The 18,278-nt window shown below is 39.7% G+C and overlaps 1 protein-coding gene across 10 annotated transcripts in view; it reads right to left on the bottom strand.

The window, feature by feature from the left end:
• Apbb2 (amyloid beta precursor protein binding family B member 2) overlaps nucleotides 1-18,278 on the bottom strand; it is a 280,610-nt gene that overhangs the window by 159,588 nt on the left and 102,744 nt on the right. For 5 of the 10 annotated variants that reach the window (XM_070012606.1, XM_070012608.1, XM_070012611.1 and 2 more), the window contains exon 3: nucleotides 13,099-13,213. In XM_070012606.1, the coding sequence (XP_069868707.1) occupies nucleotides 13,099-13,144 (46 nt within the window). In that variant the 5' untranslated portion in view covers nucleotides 13,145-13,213. Of the gene's footprint in view, nucleotides 1-13,098; nucleotides 13,214-18,278 lie in introns of those variants that run through there. The other 5 variants (XM_070012609.1, XM_070012612.1, XM_070012610.1 and 2 more) reach the window with 1 other exon arrangement.

The raw sequence follows: 18,278 nt of genomic DNA, 5'->3' as shown, positions 1-18,278 counted from the left end.
GTGCTCTATCACATGAACCAAAACTTAGCTTCCAGCTTTTCTGGAGGGTAGTTTATTGGAGATAAGAGTCATATAGACTTTCCTGGCCAGGCTGGCTTTGAACCATGATGCTCATACCTCAGCCTTCTGAGTAGCGAAGATTACAGGTGTGAGCCTGGCATATATTTTATTTTTTTTAATGAATGGCTAAAATAGTTCTAAATCTCAAGCTCTGAGAATATGAATAAAAATTGAGTTTTGCTAGATGATGTTCAAAGTGTCTTTCTTATTACAACTGATACTCTTAGGACTTACAGTTCTTTTATCCTAATCGACTAGAAGACAATTTTCATTTCCTACCTTATGTCATCTATACCATGTGTGTCTCAGAGTCATTTCTACCCTTCACCTGGAATACAACCTATAGTTTTACATCCCAAGCTCAAGGCAATAAAGAAGAAAATTCTAATTATTTCTCCACCCTGAGACTCAGTAACTGAGAACTCCAAGATAAAAAGTTTTATTCCATAAATGTATAGAACCAGCCCCCTCAATTTCTTAAAAGTCATGAACGTGACACTTGCTTACAAGTTTGAAGCAGAGAAGAAAATTTAATAATACCATTATCTTGAAATCCAATAAAGTCTGTTGGAGCTTCACATTTTCAAGAAATCGAACTATTTATGCTATTCCCTTTAGTGCAGCTATCATTTCCTATAGAGCCATAAATATACACAATGAAGTTTTACCAGCAAACTGACTGAGACTATCATAAAAAAGGCCATAAGGAAGGAACTGCCCATGAAGTGTGGTTCCATGGCATTTGAAACACCAAGTTCACACAGACAAATTCATTTATTTTGAAAATTGCATTTCTAGGTCCACAACTTATCACCTCCAAGAGTTCACCACTTTTAATACAAGATAGAACTTTCTTTTCAGAGAGCTTTTGCACAAGGTAAGGTCATCCTGAAGATCAAGGGCACATAGGCAGCTATTACATCAAATAAGAAAAGGCTCCCAACATCAGAATCTTCAGTTACTTCATTTAGCTTTCTATTTACTTTTAAGTATCAGAAAACCAAGGGGGTAGATTCAACAAATAAGGAGTTCGAATGCTTAGGGGTGCCAGTGTTGGTTAAACAGCAACCCTACCAGAACAGGCATCTGTGTGGCTCTGGGCCTCTCCTCCATGCTTTACCTCATGGTGTTATGATGCCTGCTTTGCACTCAACATTTATGGTAGAAAGAAGGAAAAAGCAATGAAAAACAGAATCAGGTCATAGGGCCACACTCACTATAGGGAATTCTGGGAAAGCAGGGCTCAGGGCTGGTATGTTGGCTTAGACTACCATCACGTACTGTTTTGACAGTTAGGGAAAAGATAAAAGATGGGTTTGAAATCTTGATGCTTAGAATCCTAAACACGAGGAAGCTTTATCTGAGGTCAGAAAGGTTGTAGTAGCTGTCATTCATGATGCTGGCTAGGGACAAACTTTTCTAAGTGTACTGTCACCCACTTTCCTGTTCCTTCCCCATCAAGATTTCCCACCTGTTCAACCTTCAGAGAGTTCCCACTACTTTAGGGAACAATCTATCCTCCTTAGCAAGGTCCTCAACTCTGCTTTGCCTTAGCCTTGAGTCTCCTCTGCCATGATCACCAGGTTTACTGCACTCTGGGTACTCCCCGCTCTTTCCATGGCTTGAATCCCTCCATTCCATTGGCCTGGGATGAGCTTTTCTTCTACAAGGTCTTCCATAGTTAGCCCATGTCACATGGCTATACCCAGGAAATTTCCATCACACTAATTCCCCCCATAGCCTATACCACAATCTTTACTTCTCTGATGGAAGGCTGCTTAGTGCCTGTCTTCATTGCTAGACAGAATAGGGCAATGACCTTTTCTGCCTTTCTCACTGTTCTACTCCTACGCTTGGGACACAGTGAAAACTCTAGACTACCATTATCATCATCCAACTCCCTTTATGTAGTTGATCTCTAATGCTTCTATATCACTAATTTCTCCATTATCCACCAAATAGACACTGCACCCCCAAGTCCTGCACCGTACTTCAATCCTTATCTTACAGCTTCCTCTCTCCTTATTCCTGTTGCCTGACACTCCCTTCTGCTCTCCTGCAATGTACTAAAGTGGGTACACACTGGTCCACAGAACAGACCCTAGAGCCAGAAGGCCCAGGCTCAAATGCCAAGTCTAATGTCTATGTGTGGCAAACAAACTGCTTATCCTGTGTATGTCTCAGGTTCCTCATCTGTAACAGGGAGATAAACTGTAACATTTAAGACCCGGAATTAGAGTGAGGATACAAATAATATAAAGTACATAGAACAATCGCATCTAGCTACTATGTTAGTCACTGACAGTAATATTATAAACACACTATTTGTTTTCACCAGGCCACAAACTACCCCTACACTCTAGGTCCTTTCCATTTGCTCCAGTGTGTGTCTCCAAGGTATGGTAGGTACTCTCAATACCATCCATGACATTTCTGGTCCTGTGTCTGATCAGCCACCTGCACGTCATGAATCACATTCAGTTATTATCCTATTGGAGGAAGATATTCCACAAATTCTTTTTCTTTTCTTTTTTTCTGCTTGAAGCCTTATGAATCTTTATTACCCTTCCTCTCCTATAAACCACTACACCACATAATTTGATTTTAAATGATACACTTACTATCTCTGGTCACAGCTACAATTGAAAACATAAACAGTTTAAGAGTAGTACGTAACTCTTCCCAATGGCACTGAGTATGGCAGGGACAGTATCAACATATCTGGCTCCGACTATCCCTGCAGCCTTAGCTCCACTGTTTCTCAAGCAGAGAAAAAAGGGGAGGCCTTTTAAGCTAGACCATGCAATGTGAGGTGATCTCAAAAACAGAAAGCTTCTGTCTTCTGATGTCCAAAAACAACAGGAAAATGTTCCTCATGCCAACTAAGCTCCAGTCACAAGGATGGGGTGAAGGGTGGGAGGGAGGAGCAGGTATGCATGATTTCACAGTTGGCCAAGTCATACTAGATTTATTGGTATAAAGTTCCAAAAAAGTATGCAACTCAAGTTCTTTGGAGAAGTCTCTCATACCCTGGGAGACAGGGAAAACATACTCAACCACTCCCAAGGAAGAAGTTGGGAAAGAAAACAAATAGAATCCCATGGGTTTAAATATTTTTCTAGAAAATCAAGAGAGGAACTGACTAAAAAGTCTCGATATTCCTTTAACAAAGCATTGTCTATGAACTATTCAATAGAGTATGTTTGTTATTTTCTATTTCTTAGACTCATAACTGAATGCTCTAGAAAGTACAGAGGCTAACAATAAACAGACCTATCCGTTAACCATAAAATATACCAAGTCATTCCTTTCAGAATTCTATCTGCTTCATCTTGTAAGGATTTTTTTGTGACCTTCATTCAGGTCATCTGCTCCCTCTGAAAATGATTTCAGGTTTGCAAAAATGGGCAAGTATCCAAGAAACCTGGCATAGTAAGTCTATTTGCTTTAGTTTCAAAATTGTTGAATAAAATTTCATGCTTTTCTCCTTCCCTTTCCAGAAATTTTGGGGGCTGTACACAAAAGAGTTCCTAAACTTCCCTAAGTCTGGCTGGGGTATTTCCTCCCTGTCAGCAGGAGGTGCTGTGGCTACTTGCCTCATGATAATATAACATGCTTTTCTCTGAGGTAGAGTCTGTCCTCAGATTCTGAAGGAGAAGACCAAGTCTAGCCAGTCCTCATCATCCAAATCCTCTTCATATGGAATATGGAGGAAAACTGTTCAGAATGTCTAGAGTTGTTCATCCCAAAACACCCAGCATGAAGTATACAGGTACTCAGCACAGACTGCACCCATGTCCTCAGAAGGGGAATGAAGGGCACATGTGACTCTCCACAGACCATTTTCTAGGGTCTCCTGAAACTAAAGCATACCACACACAAGCTGGCTCCTTTCTAGGCTGTCAATTTGAACTTCTGATTCTTGCTGAAAGGGAACATAGTTATTCCAGAGGAGAGAGGACACTATGTGAATTACACCAAAATAAAACTGCAAACCATCTCAGAAGAAGCAGCTGACAGAGGAAGTTTGACAGAACAAATGAAACCTAAATAGCAAGAGCTAGGGATGTAGCTTAGTAATAGAGCACTTGCCTAGCTAGTATGCATCTCCTGGGCTCAACCCCAGAACCACAAGAATAAACAAATTTGCAATGAATAAAAAATAAAAAAAGCAAAGTTTACTTTTTTCTGAAAAAAAGTTTACTTTTTTTTCCAAAAAGTAAAATCTAAAAGAAAAATGATTTCTCTCTTCAGTAGATACGTAGAAATAATCTTTGTTTACTACCAAGATGTAACTATTTGCAAGGCATGTTAAAACGAGATACTATATTAATGAGGCTCTAGAAATAATGGCAGCAGACAGGCCTCAGGCAACTTGGGTTTCCTGTGCTAGGTAGCAATAGAGGTGAGCATACCAATTCTGACACATGGACAGAGGCGTGTCCCTGAGTAACAAAGTGGTTATCGATGACCCATTCACTATACTGCAGAAGGGTGGTTACTCAGGTCTATGGCATCCAGGAGAAGGGTTTGCAAACACCCACTCACTGAATCAATATTTATTTAACACTTAACTATGTTTAAAGTTCTGTGAAAATCAGGGCATGCAATCTGGTGCCTCAAAGGTCTTAAAATTCTTTCATTAGACTATGGTAATAAATGTTTCTACTCAATAGGGTAAGCTGAGATGACAGAGAAGGACAACTCCATAACAGACAACCAACATCTGTCTAAATACAAAGAAAAAGCTCCAAACCACAAGAAGAAAACCAAGGGCTAAAAGTAAAGATGGGAGAGAAAATACTGAAGCTCTGAAGGTAGATTATGATGTCATCTCCCTATTTGGGGGTGAAAATTCTGGTAGTCCACAGAGAAAAAAAGCGTATGCTTTACCATCAGGACATCAGACTCTCAAGACTACCCTCAAAGTCCTGGAAGTACTCTCTCCAAACATAACACACCCAGGTAATGTCCACTCCCCTGAGTAAAGAGTATGCCAACACCTCCTTTAGAAGCAATGATGTCACAGGACATCAAGTGAGGCAAGAGAGACCCTTCCCTGGGTTTGCATGGTCCTCATAGGCACCTCCCAAGCTGTAACAGCCAAAGGAAGGCCTTTGGAGTCACAATATAACACCAAACAAGAAATCAATCCACCATAAGACACAACTAATGCCAAGTGCAAAAATCAGGCTAGAAACAGTACAACTCTCCAAAATAGATTTTGAAAGATATACTTACATAATTAGAAAAAATGGAAGTATATGAAAGGATGGGACGTGAATTTGAAAAATAAAATCTCCTAAAAATTTCTAAGCATGAAAGTAAAGGAAGTAAAAAAGAAGATAAATACATATTTCACTATAAATGGAAAACAATAGACTTACAAGATCCATACAGTGTAATGAATAATTAAGAAAACAACCCCATCTAACAATCTCATCATTTATGATCACATCAAAACATAGTTAAGAATAAACAGTGACAGAAGTATAAGATTCATATACAAAATTATAAAATACCCATAAAAGAAATTAAAAACATGAATTGACAGAAAGAGAATGTGTTTATGATTGGAAGATGCAGTATTATTTAATTTGCTATTCTTTACCAAATGACCTAGAAATTAAAACACACTTCTCATAGAAGTCTATGTGGCTTCTTTGCTGAAATTGATAAGCTGATTCTCACTGGAGAAAGATCAGTCTTTTCAGCAAACAGTGCTGATACAATTGGATATACACATGCAAAACAGGAGAACTGGACAAACAGTTCAGCTTATACACACAAAAAAGACTCAAACATCATCTAAATAGAAGAGCTACAAAAGTAAATATATGGGTAAGTCTTCAGCACCTTGGATTAGGTAATAAATTCTTAGATATGATACCCAAAGCAAAGCAAACAAAAGGAAAAACCATATATACTCATCAAAATGAAAAACTATCATGCTTAGAAGAACATAATCAAGAGAGTAAAAATAAACTATAGAAATGGAAGAAATATTTGTAAATATACTTTCATAAACATGAGAAGAGTTATGTATATAGAATCTACAGAGAATCATTTTAATACAGTAAAAAAAGACAACCCAGTTTTACAATGAACCAAGGTCTTGAAATTTTCTCTAAAGATAAGAACACTAGCAATAACACATATGTGAATCAAACCTACAAACAAATAGCAGTCTATTCCCACTAGGATGGCTATAACCAAACACAGAGACAATAATATGTTTGGTGATAACTACTCAAGAGGCTGAGATCTGAGGATTGTGATTCAAATCCAGCCCAGGCAGAAAAGTCCCAGTGAGACTCTTACCTCCTTAACCACTTAAAAACTAGAAGTGATACTGTGGTTCAAAGTGGTTGAGCACTAGCCTCGAGCAAAAGTGCTTAGGGACAGTGCTCAGGCCCTCTTCAAGCCCCATGATGGAAAAATATATGTGTGTGTGTGTGTGTGTGTGTGTGTGTATATATATATATATATATATATATATATATATATATATATATGCATGTATACACACACACACACACACACACACACGTTTGGTAAGAATGGGGGAAAAATGAAACCCTCATATAATATTGGTATGTTTCTAAAATACTTTCATAACTCTTCAAAACGCTACACATAAAAGTACCATGATCCAGCAATTGTACCCCATATGAAACAAAAGAGAAATGAAAATGCTTGGCCCTATGAAAAATTATACAGGAATGGTTCATAGCTACATTAGTCATAATGGCAAAAAGTAGAAACAAATCAACTGGCCATAAACTGATAGATGGCTAAAACTAGTATAAGCTATAACATGGACTGTTTTGGGCATTAAAAAAGAATGAAGTACCTGTACATACTACAACATGGATGAACCTTGAGAAGATATGCTGCTTCATAACAAAAGGCTATAAATTACATTCCTGTATAGAAAATGCTCAGAATACACAAATTTATAGAGACACGATCATTTCATGGTTGCCTATGAGAGAAGGGGAAGAATGTGAAGTGATAACAAAAGATGGGTAATAATTTCTTTTTAAAATGATGAAAATGCCCTGAACACTGGATAGTAATGATGGTCATACAACCTTGTGAGTATACTAAACACCATTACGTTTTACATTTTAAAAGGGTGAATTTTGCTGAGCATGGCAGCTCCTGTCTGAAATCCTGAGGCAGAAAGTGGAAGGGTTGTGGTTTGAGACCAGCCAAGAGTAAACATTCACAATACCGCATTTCAACCATCTATTACATACTTGAGAGTTGAACATGAATTTGTTTGCCAGTCCTCATACCTGCACAGGAAGCATACTATAAGGATCATGGCTGAGGCCAGCCTGGCAAAAAGCAAGACCTATTCAGAGCAATAATTCCAAACAAAAAAGGACTGGGGACATAGCTTATCTGGTAAAATGGCCTGCCTATTAAGAGCAAAGTCCTGGATCAAACCCCAAGACACCAAAGGGGGAAGATAAATTTCATAGTTAGAGAATTATGTCTTATGAGGGAGGGGGAAAAACTCAATAAAAATTTCAACACACTAGAAAAAGTAAAAATGAATTCATGAATTGGAAGATAGCTTGGGCAGAGACTATAATAACTCAACTAGCCTACCATAGAGTTTTCTCCAATATGGAGTTGGAGATGTGTCAACAAACACACAGTCTTGGCACCTCTTTGTATTTTCCTTCTACTACACCTAGACTCTTAGTTCCATCATGTAGTCAGATGTCATACCCTCTGGGCCAAAATATTTGTCACAGTAATTCTGACAGAGATAAGTTATTTGTGAAGGATTAAGGTTTCTCTAGGTATATGTAGTAACAGAGGGTTTGTATCTAAATTCCTATAATAGAAAACAATAATAAAAGGAAAAGAATCTAACTAGTAAGACAGTAGGCAGGTATGAGAGGCTGAACAATACCACTCTTCCTGCACACTTACATCTTAATCCCTAGAGCCCAGGACTGTTATTTTATGTGGGTACAAGGCACTAGAGATGTGATTAAGTGAAAATTCTTGAAAGCCAGGTATGAGGGCTCATGCTTAGGTACTCAGGAGGCTGAGATCTGAGGATCTCAGGTCAAAGCAAGCCCGGGCAGGAAAGTCCATAAGACTTTATCTACAATATACTACTCAGAAAAAGCTGGAAATGACACTGTGATTCAATTGGTAGAATGCTAGCCTTGAGCAAAACAAGTTCAGTGACAAGGCCTAGGCTCTTAGTTCAAGCCCCAGGACCAGTAAAAAAAAGTCTTGAGAATAGTTCACTCTGGGTGGCCCCTACCTACAATCACATTGCTTTTGAAGGGAAGGTGAGGAGACAATGAGAAAGTGACAGAAGCAGAGGTAGAAGCTTATATTTATCCTCTTATGAAGAGAGAGAAAGGCCCAAGCCAAAGAACACAGGCAGCCACTGGACACTAAAGAAGGTCCTAGTTCTAGAAGAACCAGTCCTGCTGACACCTTGACCTTAACTCAGTAGGACTCTGCAAAAAGTGTAGAAGAATAAAGCTATTAAGTCCTAAGTTTACAGTAATTTGTGGTAGTAGGAAATTAAACAGAAGCTAAGTAGAACAGGAAGTTTTTGCAAGAGAGCCTTGAGAGAGATAAAGGAGACTGACACCGGAGCATCAGAACTACTTCCAAGTGAGCAGGAGACACAGGTGATCAGGTTGTGGGAGATGAAGTCAGGTAGGTACAAACCACCCAAGCTGTTTTATTTACAACAACTTACCTTGAACACAAAACAAAGACAGAACCATATGTGCTGGAAAGGATATGTAAAAACTTGGAATGTGCAAGGGATTTATTTCCCCCTTTCAACGCTGTTAAATAACTCAGCATATATTCATTCATTCATTCATTCATTCAATGTTTATTTATTAAGCCTGAAACCACTATCCAGCACATATAATACGTAGGGGTCATACTATGAACATAAGTCAACGCTGAGGCAGGTTTTCCTCATTTGGTAACACACAGTTAACCTGGATGAAGCTAGGTTTTAAGGAGCTAAGATGTGAAGCCATAATTTTAGGGAAAAGTAAAGAAATGAAAATTATGCAAATAGTGGAGACAGCATGTTTGGCCTATCATATTGGAAAGTGTTTTCCTCTTCTTGTTTGTGGAATGGGAGCGATGGGCATGTCTCACACAGGGAGCTCGAACTACAAGGGAAGAAACCTCTGCCAAGGGCATCTGTGCATGTTGAGCAATGTCTTTAAAGTGTGCAAGCAATCCCTGAGCTTAGCAATTTTACGTCAAGGCATTTTCTTTTAAGGAAAAAAAGAGTTCTGGGCAGGGATTAATCTCTAGAAGAACAATAAAAAACTGGAAATCCCCTCAATGTTAAGCCATGGGTGATGGTTAATTATTGGTACAATGTGCAAGATAATCAAGTATAAGATCACATAATGAGAGTAGATTTAGTATCATCAGAAAGAATGATGATGAGATAACCAAAAGCAGGTTATGAAACCTGGTGTACAGTACAGATGCAGGTACATATACTATAAAGATCTATGCAAACCCAAACTAATGGTTTATTATTTTTATGGATATTCTAAAATAAGTGGATTTTCTGTGTTAAATTATAAAACCTTGATGTTAACCTTTCTCAACTCTCACATCCACTCTTCACTAGTAGAATCTTATGACTAAACCTGAAGCATCTCCAGGGAGCCCTGGACAGTGACCACTGCATCTGAATGATCCAGTCTTGTACATGGGGAGTTCTGCAGGAACAGCCCCAGCCTGGGACTCATGTCCTATTTCTAGCTATACTGGGTGGCAAGACCTACTTGTTTGTAATCAAGCATGGTTCTCAGCTCCCAGCTTTAACACAAAATCCAAATTCTTCCTTAAATCTTGGACAATTGCAGACATACCCCCATGTTACAGAATACTGGTTTGGCTCAAGCTTATTCCTTAGTAAAGTGGGATGCCCAATGCTTTCACACAGAGATTAATGTGTGGAAGATACAAGTCAACTTAATGACTAGTTATTCTTAACCAATTACAAAGCGTTTCTTTCCATCAAAGGAGCCAGCTTCCCTCTGGAACAACACATTCATCAGGCTACCACAGACCCTGACAAAGCCTCCTGATAAAGCCCAGACAAGTCTCAAACTCATGATCTTCCTGTTAAGCCTCCCAAGTTCTAGCATTGTAGGTATGCATCACCATGCCTGGATCCTGTTTCAACATTTAAAATGGCAATTTTGTAAGTGTGAAATGAGAGGGAAGGAAGGGCAGAAAGGGAGGCAGGAAGCCAATGATGCAGCACCTTGGTGACCTCTGCTGACTGCCCTTGTCCTGAGACAGTACAGGCTCTACAAATGCTCTGAAAATCCTTCACAGAGGCTCCTGTGTATAGTGACTATCCAGCCCCACCCTGAGGCCCAAGATGACTTCTATAGATAAAATACTGTCTTCACTCACAAGAAGATGAGGGGAATGAAGACAAATGAAGAATGAAGTTCCTGAATATGTCCAAAACTTTAGTCTAACACTAAGCATAAATAACTTTACTAAGTAAAGTCTGGAAAGGTCAGTTCTGGCTGTTTACTTCTTATTCCAGCACTCAATGGATGCCATTCTACATTCCATCAAAGAACAGCATCATGACCTGTAAGAAGAGAGCACTGAAAGGCAGAACAATGACCCCAAAGCAGAAAATTAAAACTCCCGTTTGACACATGAGTCTCAATAACAACCAGAGTACAGCAGGGTGCTCTGCCAACCTTGACTAATGGTAATGGTGCTGACCACACTTGATGATAAAATTATAAACCCTGTAGATTTTTGTTTTCTCTACTATTTCTCCTCCAAGGAACAAAATGACCCTACAGGGAACAGGCCTGGAGTCAGTTCCCTTGCCTTACATAAGAGCAGTCAGAGCCACTGAAGTTATTCTTCTCTACAGCTAAGAGCAGCCCCCACAGAATGTCGGCTTTGGAGAACCAAGTCTTCTTGGGTAATCAGGATAACAGTTACAAAGGAAGGAAAGAAAGAATAAAAAATAAGCAACACAAAATGATGGTGTTAAGGTGGTGGACTAAAGATCAATGGCATTAGAAGAAATCACAGGTGGAAACCCCACAAAATTCACCTTCAGCCTCCACAAAACAGGCATGGGCAGGGTTTGGTATAATGGCCATAGTTGTCAAGTTCTTTCCTATAGCAGACAGTTAAGAGCAGCGCATATTCTCCTGATGATGCTCACAGTGAAAACTGATCATCTCAGAGTAAAACAGTAATGTTCTCTTAAAGTACATTCAGAAAAGCCACTTATCTCAGTGCTGCTGGCTTTCTGCTGGAAGAAATTGGTGGGAATCTCTATTCTGGGTCAGCAATCCATTGCCATTGATACTGAAATTACTGCTATTAATTACTTGGTTAACTTCACAAGTAATTGTACTGGGGAGGCTTGAGGATAATTCTTGAGCTGTACTAGGACAGAAGAATGAAGTGTAAACATAAATAAGTATAACTTGATGTTAGGAAAATGAACCCTTAAACATGTATTTTAATGTTTTCGTTTCTTTCATGCATATGTTTCTAACGCATTTATAAGATTATTTCTTTGTTGCTTTGTATGTCCCTCCCCCACAGTGTAACCCCCGCTTTCACTATATTTGATGTCAGTATAACATGTGGAGGAGATGGGGGCAAACAAGTCGTTTAAGGATTCAGGTGGACCTGTTGCAACAATGAGAAGTACAAAATGTCATGTCAAAACCAGCTTTACAATGTCGGTGGGGGGGGAGGAGGGTATAATTAGGTGGGGGGAGGGGGGAGGCTGGGAAGGGAGGTGAAGGGTAAACAAAGGAGGAGGCTGCAATGCTTGGTAAGAAATGTATGCATTATCCTGCCCATGTAATTGTAGCCCCTCTGTACAGTATGTTCTCAAATAAAATAAAATAATATTAAAAATAAAATAAAATAAAAATAAAAAGTCAAAAAAAAAAAGAATGAATATGGGAGTAAAATTACCATGGGATGGGTGGGGAATAACCCCAAACTCATCCCAAATGGAAGCCAGAATTCCAATGGGTCCAAAGAGAAGGAGAAAGAGTAAATGGTTACCTGCATAATTGACCCAAATTTGAAAGCTTAAAGGGAGCATAAAAATAAGCTTGAGACAAACTGTCCTTTATATAAAGGCAGATCATTAAATGAGAAGTAATCACTCTTCCTAAGTTATCAGAAGTAAAACAAATAGGAGCATTTATTTGTAGCAGTTTCCAAAGAAGAAATTGAGTGCCACATGATACTGAAAATCATAATTGAAGAAAAGAAAAGAGTTTCCTACTTTGCAGAGAACTAAGAAATAAGGATCAGAACTGCCCTGCCCAATGCACAAGTAACAAACTAGCACAGGCACTTCTGTTTTGGGTCCATAGTTATTTTGGGCTTTGTGGGGTTTCTTTTGTGCTGGGACTTGAACTCAGGGACTAAGCTTTTGTGTTCAAGGCTAGCACTCTACCACTTTAAGCCATGGCTCCATTTCCAGCTTTTTGGTAGTTAATTGGAAGTAAGTTAATTGGACTTTTCTGCTGGAGCTGGCTTTGAACCATGGTCCTCAGATCTCAGCCTCCTGAGTAGCTAGGATTACAGGTGTGAGCTACCAGTGCTCAGCTATGTCCATGAAGTTCTTAATAGCAAATGAATCAAAGTAATCACTGAGGAATTTTTTAAAATCATCATACTACTATAATTTCAAATGTCTGTGTGTGTGTGTGTGTGTGTGTGTGTGTGTGTGTTGTGATGAAAACGAAGGAGAGAGATGGCTTATCTTCTGGTTTTTATGGAACCTCTTGATGATAAAATTCTAATTTAGATAAAATGTCTCAGTATTCAATATTAAAAAGTTACCCTAGAGTAAACTATTCTCCTGCATTTCTAAATATTCTCATTTAAATCTTATAAACCTTCACTAGTTTGGTACCCAGAGATATTCTACAAGGAGAGGTAAAGGGAGGGGAAAGGAGGGGCGGGACACAAATGAGCACACACTCTCATACATACATGAGCTGCCTGGATGACAGTGAGCCTCCGGGTAACGTCTGCCCATAGCGAGAGTTAGCACATCAGCAGGGGCCTCTGTAATTCCCAAGTACTCAGGAAGCAGTGAGATGGTTAGCTGTGGGGGGAGGAGACAAAAAAAATGGTAGAAACAAATCACAGACTTGCAATCATGATTACTTCTTTTTTCATTAAAATGCTAATGATGACCATAAATTTCTAGATAACCATGCTCGTGAATTATTCATGGTCACATGTGAGATGAAGTTGAAGTCTCCCTGTCCCTCAGGCAAGCACAGAACTTGCTGGTGGTCAGCAGGCAGCCACTGGCATTTATGTGACAGAAGAGCAGGTTTCTGCAAGCCCCTTGGTGAAGGCTGGCCCTCCCTAGCCCTCTTAGTCTGGGCGGTCTCACTCATGCTGGGCTGATGCTTCTTCATCTCATTCTTCCTCAGTATCAGAGACAGCACAGGTCTTTGTTGTGACACTTAACTATACCCTATACACATTGCAAATGCTTGAAGGGAATAAAGAAACTTTTTTGTATTAGAGAGGCAACACAAAAGGGGTTTAGAAAAGCCTTTGCACTGAAATGTGGCATAAGTATTGAAAGTATACATAAGTGGACAGTCAAGAAATTTCCCTAAACTAAGCACACCAATTCAAAGGAACATCATCTGTATGGCAGAAATCATCTTCATGCTCCCTTCTAAAGGTAATACCTATATATAAATCTTTTTTTTTTTTTGGTTGGTTGCAGGGCTTGAACTCTGGGCCTTAGTGCTGTCCCTTGGGTGCTCTTCAGCTCAAGGCGAGCGCTCTCCTGCTTGAGCCACAGCGCCACTTCCGGTTGTGTAGCGGTTTATTGGAGATAAGAGATTCACGACTGGACTGGGAAGGTGGCTCAGTAGTAGAGCGCTTGTCTTGCATGCCTGAGGCCCTGGGTTCGATTCCTCAGCACCACATAATCAAAAAGAAAAAAAGCCAGAAGTGGCACTGTGGCTCAAATGGTAGAGCGCTAGCCTTGAGCTGAAGGTCTCAGTGCCCAGGCCCAGAGGTCAGGTCCCACGATCGGACCCAATTAAAAAAAAAAAAAGAGAGAGAGAGAGAGATTCATGACTTTCCTGCTGGGGCTGGCTGCTTTTGAACCATGATCCTTAGATCTCAGCCTCCTGAGTAGCTAGGATTACAAGCGTGAGCCACTGGCATCCAGCTTGTATAAATCACTTTTGCTCATTGGCTGTCATTAAATCTTCATTTAAAAAACATATGCTGAATACATACTATGTGTCAAAAGCTGATCTAAGTACCTGAACTACAAAGATGAATATCACAGTATCCCATGCTCTTAGGAAAATGATGTTGTGGGCTGAGGGCCACAAATGAGCTTTTTAATAGGGCAGCAGGATGAGTATGATGATGAGAGGTACGTGTCTGTCCAGCAGGGCAGCTAGTTTGGAAGTGGAGAGGTCAGAGAAGGTTTCCTAGAGTTGCCTGGTACTTCCTAAAGTTAGGTTAGACTGGGTAAGCCAGGTGGGGATAAGACAGCAGAAAAGGCAGAGGTAAGAAAGTACACTCAGCATTCCAGGCCTCTGTCTAGGGAAAAGCCTGCAGTGTAAGGCTAACTTTGGGTCAAGGGTAGGGAAGAAATGAGAAAAATGGCAGGAGGACAGACGAAAGAGTGGGCCTTAGAGAAGTAGATACACAACCCTCTGATAATGGAGTGTAAAGACAAATCTGGTAATAGTAAGTTCACAGTAAACAGCATTGGGATGCTGAAGGCAACAGACCAAATGACATCACATACTTGAAAATAGTTGGCAAGCCTCTTTGCTGAGAATAGCGACAAGTAAATAGTTTGAAGATACAGATCTTGAAATTCTTAGTCTCTAGTATGTTGTCTAAAAATAAAAGTAGTTCAACCTTGTTTTAAGGTAAGCAAGCAAACAAGCCAGTGTGTGTCAAAACAGAAAAGGATATTGGTGGGGTAAACCCACCCACAGTAGAATTTGAGAGTATTAAAAATAGTGTAAGCTGGGCACCAGTGGCTCACGCCTGTAATCCTAGCTACTCAGGAGGCTGAGATCTGAGGATTGAGGTTCAAAGCCAGCCTGGGCAGGAAAGTCTGTGAAATTCTTATCTCCAATAAACTACCAGAAAACCGAAAGTGGTGCTGTGGCTCAAGTGGTAGAGCACTCGCCTTGAGCTGAAGAGCTGAGGGACAGCGTTCAGGCCCAGAGTGCAAGCCTCAATACCGACAAAAAGAAAAAGAAAAAAACATAGTGTATAAGCCAGGTACCAGTGACTCACGCCTATAAACCATACTACTGAGGAGGCTGAGATCTGAGAATCTCAGTTCAAAGCCAGTAGAGGCACACAAAACCTCCAGACTCTTATCTCCAATTACCCAGGAAAAAGCAGGAACTGGAGGCATGGCTAAAGTGGTGCAGTTCCAGTCATTAGCTAAACATCTGCACAAGAGCTTAATGCCAAGTTCAAGCCCTAGTACCGGCATCAATACACTGTATGAGCAGAAGAATTAGAAGAAGGCTCTTCCTAAAATGCTCTTAGGTTTTGAGTGCCAACCTTCCCCAAGGTTAACATATAATTTCATGAACCAAAATCATTGCTTGCCATCCTAGACACTTCCTGGGCCACTCAGATTCAAAGAACCCAGCCAGTATGACTGACCTAATCAACAAGAAAGGAGACACGGGCATTAAGCAGAAAGTAAGGGAGGATGGAGCTGACGGTGGCACCTGCCTCAGACTTCCTGTCCTGTCACGATAACTTAAGGCAACAGCTGTATTTATCCACTTCCAGCCCCTGCTTATTTTTTACCTCAGCGTTTGACAAATCTAGAAATGGAGTGGACTGAGTTAGCTATCATGACAAAAGGAGCAAAGTTTATTGAAACCTAAGGCAATGAAAAAGACCTCAAAAAAGCAGCTTTCACATTTTTCCAGTAGCCTTTGTGATCTCCAAAGCCTTGTAGCTGCCCTCATGGTTTGTCTCGGCTATACAGGAATGAGATCCAGGCCATCTTTGGAACATGATAGCATTTTAGAACCATGTTATCTCCATTGAAGTCAGCCACAATAAAGACTGTACCACAGACAAGTGAAACCCAACTGGGCCATTCATCTTTGTATCCCTGAAACACAGGATTTAGTAAGCAGTCGATAAATGTGGACTAAATCAATAAATCAGTACTGAAGTGAGAAGTTCCTCCAACTAAAAGCTAAGGAGGCCAATTAAATGGTGAGAACAGAAATAGTCTTCCGATGTCTTCCTTTCTTACTCTAATTGATTCAAGGCAAAGCTGTAAAAACACATTCAACTGCATATTGTACACAGAAGAAAAATCTTTATGAATTCAGAAAGAATGCAGTGTTAAGTAGATTTCAGATATTATGAAATTACAAAAAATGATCCTTAAATGGGGAAATAGGTTGGCATGAACATTTTGAGCAAACAAAGAAATAAAATTGAAACCTTTACATTTTTGTTATCCTTCTCTGTGAAAGACAGGACACATCATTATTCCAGCAGCATGGTGCCTCACCTCTCAGACCCTCATTCGCACAGCAACCTGCTTAGCTTTAACCCTTGGGAACAACCAGGAAAGCAGTCATAAGATAATCAGGCCTTGCTTCCTTGGATATTCACCCCCCCCCCCACCCCCGACCCTCACAATCCCCCCTCCTGAGTACAGATCTTTGTTTTCCTCCAAATAGGTATGTATTTCTTATCACTCATTATTTCACTTATTTTAACACATAAGCTCTAAGTATCACAGATCACACTGAAAACATTTTAAGTATCACACAGTAGCACGCTGTAGTATGTGTCTGGAAATAATTTTAGTTTCCCAGAGTAAGGGATAGTTTATTATTATGCACTGAGTGACATATTTTCTAAACAGTTACAAAGTAACTTGAGGGCTGGGCACTGGTGGCTCATGTCCGTAATCATAACTACTCAAGAAGCTGAGATCCGAGGATCATGGTTCGAAGCCAGCCCACACAGAAAAGTTTGTTACGGCTCTTATCTCCAATAAATTACTCAGAAAAAAGCCAGAAGTGGTGCTGTATCTCAAGTGGTAGAGTGCTAGTCTTGAGCAAAATAAGCTCAGGGACAGCACCCAGACCCAGAGTTCAAGCCCCAGGACCTGCAAAAATTCTGCCCATTCGATCAGCAATATGTCAAGAGCAATATACATTGAGGACTGATTTATTACAGGGCTGTGGATAAAAATCCAAAGTCTTGCATTTGGGAGTGTTCTACTGAGCTACCAGACTGCCATTCTTTTGTCTACTCTTCAGCATGCAAAGAGACCAAGATAAACAAATCACTATTCTCTTGAATGTAAGCCATGATGGGGAGAAAGGGAATATATTTACCAGTCCACAAAGTGTTTAGTGTGCAGCTTTTTAATTACTATATTTATGGTGCTATCCATAATATATTCACCACCACAAATGCTCTACCAGGTCATTAATCCTCAACAAATACATTAATGCTCCCTCCTCTCCTACAAATGCTTATTATGCTGATGTGGGGCAAAAATGCCGGGAATTCTCTCCAAAATAAACATTTCGTTTCAACAGTTCCACTATGCCGACTATTTTTAAGACATTGTAATATCTCTGCTTAAGTATTTGGTGCTACTAATCTAAAAGATGAATTTGTAAACCAAATTTGTAAAACTAGCTTTGCTTTATACAATAATTTTTTAACATAAAATGTGGTATAAGCTAGGAAGGAGGTTGCTTATGCTTTTCCAACATTTTATGTCATTAAATTTTAACATTTAGACCATTCTGCTGTTACAATACAGTAAAAACTTCTAAATCTCAAGGAATAAGACACTGAGAAAGATCAAAATTTTCATAATAGTTGAAAGTAAATTACTCCTCAATGTTAAATCAGTCGATTTAACCAAAGGCAATTAATTCATTTTTCTAAGAGATATATCTTCATTTGATTACACAGGATCATCAATGAGACTATCAACTGTTTGTTCTATTGGAATATGAGAATATGAACTCCAAGGAAAAGTAGCTGGTCCAGCAATAGTAGGCAGGAGTAGAATTTCTACTATAACAACAAGGGCTGGTAGAGGGTCCCTACCAAAGTGATAGGAAGCACTAGAATCAAGAGTACTCCAGTACAGAACATAC

This window comes from Dipodomys merriami, unplaced genomic scaffold, assembly GCF_024711535.1.
Source record: "Dipodomys merriami isolate MVZ:Mamm:240054 unplaced genomic scaffold, mDipMer1.0.p SCAF_9, whole genome shotgun sequence".
Classification (NCBI taxonomy): Eukaryota; Metazoa; Chordata; class Mammalia; order Rodentia; family Heteromyidae; genus Dipodomys; species Dipodomys merriami.
Note: the sequence above shows the minus strand (reverse complement) of the source record. Positions and strands in the feature narration are given on the sequence as shown.